Below are 11,665 nucleotides of genomic sequence, written 5' to 3'. Positions count from 1 at the left end.
ATATAAACAAAACATCGGCCTCTAGACAATGTTCCGTATTGCCTGGGGTACCGGCGACCAATCTTTAAACCATTATTTACGCATCCACCTTTTGTCCGAAATTTACAGCTATGTCGGTGTTTGTGACAGTCAGTTGACAATGCCTAATAGCCCCTCATGGCGGCGACATAATTAGCTGTATATACCAAATTAGGTCATTTTCCCACACCAGGTGTTACGTTTCATACATAAATATTGGCCGTTTGCGTAAGTGTGTCTGTCCGAAACGCAATGTTACACCGAAACACAAACACTTGGTACGGAAAAGCTGGTTCAAATAGACATTTCTATGATATCATCGTAAATCGTAAGGAAAATCCTTTGTAATACATTTTCGACGTAGATATTGCCATAACCATATTGTGATTTCATTTTTAAAGTTTTAAAAATAAACGTTTTAAAACTGGGACTTAATTTATTGTCATTTTATTGGATTTCGGTTCATGATGTACTTCTTGACAGCGTTCCCCCATTTTTATTTTGAAACTATTTACTATAAGATATTGCTGAATTTTGGACAGTCGAACATAATGCATTCTTGTGCACCAGCGCGATAATGCTATGCGTACAGCATAGATAAGATTTATCATTATCAAACCTCTGATAAATGAGAGTAACATAATGCAACATGCGATATCTATTTCTGATTATATAAAAATCTGTTTCTAGACTGTTTTCATTAAAATACTTGTTTAATAATTTATAACAATTTGTGTTAATCTTTTGGGTCCTTTTGATCCCTAATACCTTTGTTCAAATATCAAAGCCTTCCTGCTTAATCATTCTGTTGTTCTTTTACAAGACAACATATGCGATTGTTTATCAATTGACACATGTTGCTTTATATGCATGCCTCTTGGCCATGTCGAAACATGTTGTTGCATTAGTTTGCACTAAATTCCTTATGTTTGTACTAATATAGTAAGCTTTGTTGTTTTACTTGTTACTAGTGTTTTGCTCGGTCTTGAATTGGCAGCTGGCAGCTGTATCGTCAGGACCACCTAAGCCCTAAAAAGTGCATTTGGTTCGGGTTACCCGACCCTACCTGCAAAAAGGCACCGACCATACCGTTTTTATTGTCAGTTGGGAAAATATTTGAAAAAAAAACTAAATTAAAAAATAATCTAATAGTAACCCTAACCTAACCAGTTTTGGCCTTAGAGAATATTTCACTTTTTGCGTAATTATACATCTATGGGGACAACTCACTACGTTCTAAATATATGTTGTTTATCCATTTAGTGTATACATGTTGAGAGACGGTTAAAAGGACTTCCCCATGTTCATTGAATTTTGTTATTGTTGAAAACTCCCACATGGACAATTTTGAATCAATAAACATTAAAAATCTTCCGCGTACAAAAAATCGACAGAAAAATCCTCCGCATAAAACATGTGGTAGGCCCTCGCAAACGGCACTAAACAGTCGCATGTAGCAAGAGTAGAAGCAGAAAAGGAGAAACGTAGAACAAATAAACATGATCAATACAGAACGCAACTGGATATGATTGATTGTGAAGAATTATTTTGAAAATATATTACAAGTTTACATGTAGGTAATTACAACGTGTTATAAATCATATTTATTTAATTGAAACGTCAACACACGGTACTGACACGTCGCACGTGCTGCTCACATTCAAAATGAGGTTCACATTCAATTTAAAATTCAAATTCAGTGCGCCCAATTATTAAAACAGAGAGTTTAAGTTGTCGGCAAAAAGATTCGGACATTGAAGTTCATTTTAAAATCTGATTTAATGACTTTTATTGAAATACTTGGTTATACCAGATTGCAACGACGACATTGGCCGTTAATAGCACATAGTGAAATCTGATTAGGAAATCTCTTAAGCAAACATATCAAGCAACAAGAAGTTATTATGTTCCTTGTTAAATTAAAGAATGAAGGTCAATAGGTCAATGAACTCTGCTGACCGCGGTCACTTTTATGTTCAACCTCAGACAAAGTATCCCATTTGTCATCGTTTTATTTCCAAAATAGCCGACTTTGACTTATCTGTCATCAACAATCATAATCTTGGTTTGTTTTGTGGTTGTCGGACCCTGAAGCATTTTTCTTTACCCTTTGGTTGACCACTGGCATAATACATTTCGAATATAAACATGTATATCTTAATATTTTCAGGAAATGAATGTGATGATAACACATTTTGATAAAGTTTATATTACAGAAAACATTTTAAAAGGGTCGGACAGAATATCCTATATGTCAAAGTGCACATTTTCTTTTAAAGTGATTGCCACTCTGTTAACGTTATGTTTTGTAAAAAGTTTTCAAAAGTACATGTATAAGACTGCCGGTTCATTTTCAGCCCGAGTTCTGCATAACCAATGCCAAAATCGAGAAGTTTCTGCGAACCGTGTACGACCCTGTCGAGTACCGAGTCCTCCCTATAAAGCCCATGGATACCGCCTACTACCCTCTCGAGTCCCGAGTATTCCATATGAAGCTCATGAATACCGCGTACTATCCCCTGGAGTCCCGAGTATTCCCTATGAAGCCCATGAATACCGCGTATTACCCTCTCGAGTCCCGAGTATACCATATGAAGCCCATGAATACCGCGTACTATCCCCTGGAGTCCCGAGTATTCCCTATGAAGCTCATGGATACCGCGTACTATCCCCTGGAGTCCCGAGTATTGCCTATGAAGCCCATGAATACCGCGTATTACCCTCTCGAGTCCCGAGTATTCCATATGAAGCCCATGAATACCGCGTACTATCCCCTGGAGTCCCGAGTATTCCCTATGAAGCTCATGAATACCGCGTACTATCCCCTGGAGTCCCGAGTATTCCCTATGAAGCCCATGAATACCGCGTACTATCCCCTGGAGTCCCGAGTATTCCCTATGAAGCCCATGAATACCGCGTACTATCCCCTGGAGTCCCGAGTATTCCCTATGAAGCCCATGAATACCGCGTATTACCCTCTCGAGTCCCGAGTATTCCCTATGAAGCCCATGAATACCACGTACTATCCCCTGGAGTCCCGAGTATTGCCTATGAAGCCCATGAATACCGCGTACTATCCCCTGGAGTCCCGAGTATTCCATATAAAGCCCATGAATACCGCGTACTATCCCCTGGAGTCCCGAGTATTGCCTATGAAGCCCATGAATACCGCGTACTATCCTCTCGAGTCCCGAGTATTCCCTATGAAGCCCATGAATACCACGTACTATCCCCTGGAGTCCCGAGTATTGCCTATGAAGCTCATGGATACCGCGTACTATCCCCTGGAGTCCCGAGTATTGCCTATGAAGCCCATGAATACCGCGTATTACCCTCTCGAGTCCCGAGTATTCCCTATGAAGCCCATGAATACCACGTACTATCCCCTGGAGTCCCGAGTATTCCCTATGAAGCCCATGAATACCACGTACTATCCCCTGGAGTCCCGAGTATTGCCTATGAAGCCCATGAATACCGCGTACTATCCCCTGGAGTCCCGAGTATTGCCTATGAAGCTCATGAATACCGCGTACTATCCCCTGGAGTCCCGAGTATTGCCTATGAAGCTCATGAATACCGCGTACTATCCCCTGGAGTCCCGAGTATTGCCTATGAAGCTCATGAATACCGCGTACTATCCCCTGGAGTCCCGAGTATTGCCTATGAAGCTCATGAATACCACGTACTATCCCCTCGAGTCCCGAGTATTGCCTATGAAGCTCATGAATACCACGTACTATCCCCTCGAGTCCCGAGTATTGCCTATGAAGCTCATGAATACCGCGTACTATCCCCTGGAGTCCCGAGTATTGCCTATGAAGCTCATGAATACCGCGTACTATCCCCTGGAGTCCCGAGTATTGCCTATGAAGCTCATGAATACCGCGTACTATCCCCTGGAGTCCCGAGTATTGCCTATGAAGCTCATGAATACCGCGTACTATCCCCTTGAGTCCCGAGTATTGCCTATGAAGCCCATGAATACCGCGTACTATCCCCTGGAGTCCCGAGTATTGCCTATGAAGCCCATGAATACCACGTACTATCCCCTGGAGTCCCGAGTATTGCCTATGAAGCCCATGAATACCACGTACTATCCCCTGGAGTCCCGAGTATTGCCTATGAAGCCCATGAATACCACGTACTATCCCCTGGAGTCCCGAGTATTCCCTATGAAGCCCATGAATACCGCGTACTATCCCCTGGAGTCCCGAGTATTGCCTATGAAGCCCATGAATACCGCGTACTATCCCCTGGAGTCCCGAGTATTGCCTATGAAGCTCATGGATACCGCGTACTATCCCCTGGAGTCCCGAGTATTCCCTATGAAGCCCATGAATACCGCGTATTACCCTCTCGAGTCCCGAGTATTCCATATGAAGCTCATGAATACCGCGTACCACCCCTCTTGAGTCCCGAGAAGTCCATATAAAGCCCATGAATGCCGCGTTCAAGGGGGGGGGGGGGGTGCACTCACCGCAATAAGGCAAGAAACAGGACGGATAGTGCTCTAGGTATATTCAATCATATTTTGGACAAAAAACGATAATGATAAACGTGACATGACATAAGACTACTCAACGTTTCTTGAGAAATTCACATAATATTACTATTCAACAAAATGACCCTCGCTATATACGCCACACATTACAATGCCCTTGAACAACGTACATGGCAACAGTTTAATTAGTTAACGCTAGGAAGACGATTTGCATAATACTAATTACTATCCTGTCAAATTTGATAAAAATCGTCTGTCATTTGACATCCGTTATCACGGTAAAGCTTAAAGGGACTTGTCCACGTTTTATAAGGTTCAGGCATTGATAAAATAAATGTCTTCTGAAATGTGAAGAAAACGCTGGTTTCGATGATGAAATACTATCAAGAGTTAAATATGAGATTTATTGTAATTAATTATTGAAAAAAACATGACAGAGAATGCTATATTTTCCCAAAAAGCGTTAGTAAAGTTTTTGAAAGTTTGGATGAATTAAGGCTTGCATTTAGTTACACACTATTGTACAGTAGTAGTCCAGGGGCGTAGCTAGGCCTACAAAAATGGTAGACCCGATGGTTCTCTGTAAGATTGGGGACTTTTATAAGTGCATCACACACACTTAATCATGTTTTCACTGATAACAATAAAATCAAGCAATACACCCAGAACGTAGTTTAAATAAACACCAAACTTTGGTTAAAATAAAACAAGCTTTTGCGTTGTTCAAAGTGTTTGAGAAGCTACTAGTTTGTATTGCCTTTTTGGATTGATTTATTATTTTTGTCATTTTCCAAAAAAAGTTATAGGCTCAGGCCTACAAGGCCTATATGTAGCTACGCCACTGAGTACTGTAAACATTGTGTTTGCTCATAGACGTAAGTTTAATAACTCGATTTCAACAAAGTTTAAAAATATTCTTTCTGACATGTACTCTGTGAACTTATCCCTTTAAAGCAAACGCCAAAATGACGTCATGGTCGAAAAACGGACGTTACATTATTAAATTTAGCATGAACATTCCGTGGCCCGGGGGTTCGTATGAATAATGTTGTATATCTAATTTGATATAATAGCGAATATTATTAAATAAAGAGTTTACTGAGATGTGATTAATTTTCTCAACTGAGAACAAAGTATTTTACTAGTAAGTCCAACAAAGGATATTTATCATCTTCTTGGTTTAAGTATACGCAAAACAGCATATAAAACTTGCGCCTGTCAGCTGTTTGTGTTTGTTATGTACTTTCAATTATTATTTTAATTTCAATGTTTAATGATGCGTTTGCAAAAAAATAGTACCGTGTAGGATGATATAAACACATGACTTTACTGAGCAGCGCTTATTCATATATTTATAAATGTATCATAACTATGCAAGGTCATAATGCACACATATCACTTCATATAGTATATAATTACTGTGTGTTTTAAATGCTTAAAATATAAATAGTTACTGTGTGTTTTAAATGCTTAATAAGCATTTAAAACACAGTACTGTTATTATATATATGCTAGATCTACAGTATATGTGCATTTATATGACCGTGCATTCATCAAAATACAAAAGTAAATTTGGATGATTTTAGGGGGGTACTTGAAATGATAAGAAAGTTCACATTTTACATAAGGCGCAGTTTGTCACTGAAATAAACTACACCTACTCTTAAATATAATAAATATTATAAAACCTTGATAGAATCTTTAAATTAAATTAAAAAATCGCGCCACTTTTCGTATGACTTAGTGCTGTTTTATAATATTTTGAATCTCTAAATTCTACGCGGAACATTCTTCAGCGGTCCCCGTAGCGCAGTGGATAGCGCGCTGGACTTCTAATCCAGAGGTCGCGGGTTCGAATCCCGCCGGGGATGATTTTTTCTTTTTTAATTAATTCATTTTGTTGTTATTTTTTTAATAGTCTTCATTTTTTAACACACCATATATTTTGAATTAATTGGGAAAACAGTTAAATCATTTGCATATTTCTTATACATGTATTTTACTTGTTTCATAAATATCAATAATTTTATTCGTTGACAAAGTGGAGGCATTACAGTTAAATATGAAAATCAAGGGTACAAAACCAAAACTATGAAAAAAGCTGGAGCAATTGATTAATAAGAGAGTAATATTTATTAATAAATGAAATTTCATCAAGTTATCGACCCCAATTATGACCCTGTATTGTAATGAGAAATATTTTGAGTAAGGGGAGTAACCGCGATAACTTACCCTTTTTTACATTCCGTATTTGTCTTTCTTTGCATTCGGTTTACAATAGTACCTTGTTACATAAACATGCCTGATTCAATTCATAATGATTTAATACCGTTCGCAAACCGTGCGCACCAACCTGTTAAAAAAAGCTGACGCAATGTGGGCCTAATGGTTTGGTTATATATATTCTCGGGGGCAATTTGACCCCGCGGACAAAGGGCTTGGTTCACGAAAGTACATGAATGGCACCGGTTTTCACCATATTGTAAATTTCCCATCCCAGCATCATTTTCACTGTTTTTACAAAGAATAATTATCATGTGTTCTTGCAATATATATATTTTTTAAAAATATTGTGTTTTTGCGTTAATAATTTCAGCCTAAAGAAACCATACTTTTAACAAAATGGTCGTTTTTGTGCCGTGTTTGTGCCGTTTTTTTAGATTTTGAATGTGGCGGCATTTCTCACCAGTCATAATATTTTTACAACAACCTCTGCCCTACACCCCAAATGCAATATGAAAAGTTCGTAACTGGTGAATGCTGCCGCCACATTAAAAAAAAAGAAAATTATCGCATCCGTTGGTCGATTTTAACTTTTTCTGGAGGGCAAATCAGGCATGTGGAATTGTTATGCTTTTGAATTGTTTGCAGTTTTCCACGCATGTGCTGTATATTTGAAATAAACATATATTATATTGTCAAAGAAATGATACTTAAACAGTTAAGAAAACAACATCAACGAAAAAACACTCTCCCGACATATGACGATTCCATAGCATATTTTATTTCCCACTATTTTTCTTTGCGGTAAAAAGAAAAAGGCGTCTGTTAGCAGCTTTCAATGTCACAACGATGTAAATAAAGTAGACAGTTCGTTTATAAGGTAATATTTTAAACACCTTAATTAAATACTTCTATAACATACATTCAACCTACTGGCCTTTTGATTTTGCTCCATAAATTGTTAAATGTGCCTTTTTTAAACGAATAAATATATAAGTACGTCTGTTGCTGTGTGCTATTAATAACACGAGTTATTTTGTTCGCACGAGGTGATCATATTTTTAATTATTTAAACTTTACATGTATTGAAAATGTACAAATATGATTATTACAACATTAAATATATATTTTGAAATTAATAACACTTGATTGCTGATTAAGTTACGTTTTTAATCTAATTTAAGGATCTGATAAACTCTACTTGGTACCAATGGGGTATTGGTGTAATGGATAGAGCGCCTGACTTCAAAGTCGGTGTACGGTGGTTCGAGACTCAACAGGGTAACTTTTTTTTAATTCTTCATTTGTAAAACATTCCAGTGTGTTGTATGTAAAACACGGACAAATCCAAAAAATAGACGTAAAATAAATTCAGAACTTAAGCAACTGATACTTAAGCGCCTGCCAATTGAATTGAAGGACACTGATGTACTCTGCAACAAATGCCGTATAAAGCACTTTTACAAGCTATCACCTGTTGAAAATTTCGATAATAAACTCATTGACCAAAGTGACAATGAGGAATATCAACCTCCAGTATCAAAGAAAACCTCATTTGCTAGCCCTCCATCCGTTAGACTGAATATCCCCTCAACACCCAAATCTCATTCACGGTGCTTTATTTGTAAGAGACCTGGACCCAAGCTTATAGTTGTGCCATCAGAGGCAAGATTCACAGCTTTTGTTCAGCGGAATGTAATCATCAAAAGTGGCACAAGATGCTGTCCGGTCCACATGGATGAATCCCAAATAAAAGATGAAGCCCTCCAATCTGTCAAGGCATCTGAATCTGCATTTGTAAACCGTGCAACTGTGTTGGAACTATTGAACAAGTTGAGGGCATCATGTAACAAGACCCAAAAACGATTTGACTTCAACACGCTGAACAATGAGGAATATGTTGATCTCACCGGACTTAACAAGGAGGCCATTCGGGATATTTGTGCTGGTGTGGAGGGACATATCCGTAACACCCCTGTCAGAGATATTCTCACAACAGTCGGAATTTTTTTCTTTAAATTAAAATCAGGACTTTCAAATACTATTCTGTCAATTATATTTGGTATTTCCAAATCAAGTGTTCGAAGAGCAATCGCTACAACAAGACAAACTTTAAAGGAAAACTTTGTACCTCTCAATTTAGGATTTAACCATATTTCAAGGCAAAAAGTAATTAATCAACACACACGCCAACTCGCCCGATCGTTGTTTGTTGATGAAGCTGGAGACAGTTCACGTCTGATTTTAGTGTTGGATGGAACATACATATATATCCAAAAAAGCCAAAACCATCATTTCCAACGCAGGTCATACAGCATGCACAAGGGGAGGCCACTTGTTAAGCCAATGGTGATTGTAACAACAAGTGGCCATTACATGTCTGTACTTGGCCCTTACCTGTCTGATGGAAAGAACAATGATGCAAAAATCCTCAACCATATCATCAATACAAACGTTGAGGATATCAAATCGTATGTCCATCCTGGTGACATATTTGTGGTGGACAGAGGGTTTAGGGATTCCCTGCAGCTATTAGAGGTAGGGCAGATGTATCAACATATTTATCAATAGTTTTCATTATGATATTTTGTTTAAAAAGATATATCTATAGGAAAGAAAAAAAAGTGATTTGCCCTTTGAATCTATGATTTCCAGTTCATATAATGAGCAGCAAAAGTTTATATTTCTTTAATAATATAAATAATCAATATAATGTTTATTAAACATACATATCTTTTTTTAGGATCTGGGAATACAGTCAAAGATGCCTTCATTTTTGCCAAAAGGCGAGACCCAGTTCCAAACCGAGGTCGCCAACACTAGCAGGCTTGTCACGAAGGTATCAATCTTCTTTTATTATTTCAGGATCCAAATTCATTGCACATGCTTTATAATCGTAAGTAAGGTCCAAGTCCAGCACCATAATGACACTTCTAATAAATATGGTATGATATATATTAAAGCTGCACTCTTACAGATTGACCGTTTTGACAACTTCTTTTTTATTTATTTTTTATTTTCTTTTAATTGAGCCAATTTTTGAGTTAATGTCGCGAAAGTAGAGATATGATACTGCTGACAAAAAATCAGATCCCAGTTTTTCATATTTAAGTTTGAAAAATGAGGTTAAAAACTTTACTAAAGCTTTAAAAAAAAATCCGCTTTCCAAACAATTGAGATCTGTTACATTGTAAGTTATATGGCCCAATTGAAGGCATTCATGCCAAAATCAGCTGATTCTGAGACAATAATTTAAAAAAACTTATTAATCTGTGAAGGTGCAGCTTTAAAGCTGCACCCTCACAGATAAACCAGTCAGTCATCGCCTTGTTGACAAAATGTTCTCATATTAAATGTTTTTAAAGGGACTATACACCAGATTGGCACCAAAAAAAGTGTTTTCAGTATCGAATCTCAGGACAATTATTTAATGAAATGTTGCACTCTTTGATATCATAATTGTAAAAAAATAATAAACAAAATGTAAAAAAAAATTGAGTCGGACACCGGGTTCGAACCGGGGTCGCCAAAATTGCAGTCCAGTGTTGTATCCACTGTGCTACGAATGTTTACGCTATATGGTTTGAATATTTAAGACATATACCTAACTTGGTAATATCACGTGATAACATAGAAGAGCCAATCACGCATAAGAGAGGAATTCTACTAGGTAGACATACCTAATAAACTTTTTTAATGGAAAAATACGAAAAAACTGTGAGTTTTAATGCATTGTACACATCAATACCAAGTTTAAGTCAGTTTTCGACAATTTTCTTTTTATTTCGCTATTTCATCATACAGTGTATAGCCCTTTTAAAAACATACTTTTAAACTTCAGATCAGATGGGTGGTTGAGTCTGCCAACGCACGGCTCAAGAGATGGAAATACTTAGACAGAGTATTACCTAACAGCCAGGTTCCATTTATTGGCGACTTTGTGCAAATAATTTGTGCCGTTTGCAACAAATATCTTCCGCCACTTTCATCTTCATGCTCTGATGATGACAGACTCGCGCAACATATGCTGCAGTTAGCAACTCAAGAGAACTCTCTGAAAACTGAGATTGAGGAGAGCAATCTCGACAAAAGTCGAGCCGTGTGGGTTCCAGTTTCTGACACTGATCTTGAAGACTTCCCTCGTCTCACTGAGGACATACTACGGACCCTCACATGTGGTGTCTATCAGTTGAAGCTTTGCCCTGGATACATCCAAGAACACCTTGAGGGCGATGAAGACATTCGTGTACACAAAGAAAGAAGTGGGCTAATTCGTGTGCGTTTACAAAGTCGTCATGTCTCGGCGAAACAATACAATCTTTGGATTAAATTCAACAATTATGAAATTCTTGGTTGGTATTGCAAATGTAGATCTGGTTCAAGGATAGTTGGAATGTGTGCACACTGTGCAGCAGTGATTTGGTACTTGGGTTATGGAAAGCACAGATTTTTGGGTGCTCTTGGTGTTCGTGACTGGAGTGAATATGTTGATGATGCTAGTGTTGTTCCACCAACAGTTGATAGTTCAGACTCGAACAGCGATTAAATGGCGCAGCATTTAAACAGCCAACAAACATATGCTAATGTTCTTTTGAAGGATAAACTTTATGACATAGTGGTTCATGTTTCAACAGTTGTTATTTTGCATCAGAAATGCTTAATGGTAATTTATATGAATAGACTATACAAAGTCCATATTGGGAATTGTTAAGTTGTTTTTATGTCCAGTTAGCTTGTCATTTTTAATGAATTAGAACTTTAAAATATGTTTTCTCTAAAAGGTACTCTAAATATTCATTACCAATATAATTCAAATGCTTTAATTTGTTGTTTATATAATTATATTTACACAGAGTAAAATGAAAACTATGAAACAAATTTTTAAAACATGTATTACAACAGCTTTTGTCATACTCACAAAAA

The 11,665-nt window shown here is 37.4% G+C and overlaps 1 protein-coding gene and 1 non-coding gene across 2 annotated transcripts; both read left to right on the top strand.

Moving 5' to 3' along the window:
- Positions 1-6,317: 6,317 nt before the first annotated feature.
- Trnar-ucu (transfer RNA arginine (anticodon UCU)) lies at positions 6,318-6,390 on the top strand. The gene has a single exon. It is a non-coding gene; the product is annotated as a tRNA-Arg (tRNA).
- Positions 6,391-8,107: 1,717 nt separating this feature from the next.
- Positions 8,108-11,288, top strand: LOC128243943 (uncharacterized). The gene is made up of 3 exons (XM_052961963.1): positions 8,108-9,280; positions 9,486-9,581; positions 10,584-11,288. Exons 1-3 carry the CDS (start codon positions 8,477-8,479, stop codon positions 11,286-11,288), a joined length of 1,605 nt encoding a protein of 534 aa, XP_052817923.1. The 5' UTR covers positions 8,108-8,476.
- Positions 11,289-11,665: the final 377 nt, after the last annotated feature.

The sequence above is a fragment of the Mya arenaria genome, chromosome 8, assembly GCF_026914265.1.
Source record: "Mya arenaria isolate MELC-2E11 chromosome 8, ASM2691426v1".
Classification (NCBI taxonomy): domain Eukaryota; kingdom Metazoa; phylum Mollusca; class Bivalvia; order Myida; family Myidae; genus Mya; species Mya arenaria.
The sequence above is the reverse complement of the archived record's forward strand: the minus strand, read 5'-3'. Positions and strand labels throughout refer to the sequence as shown.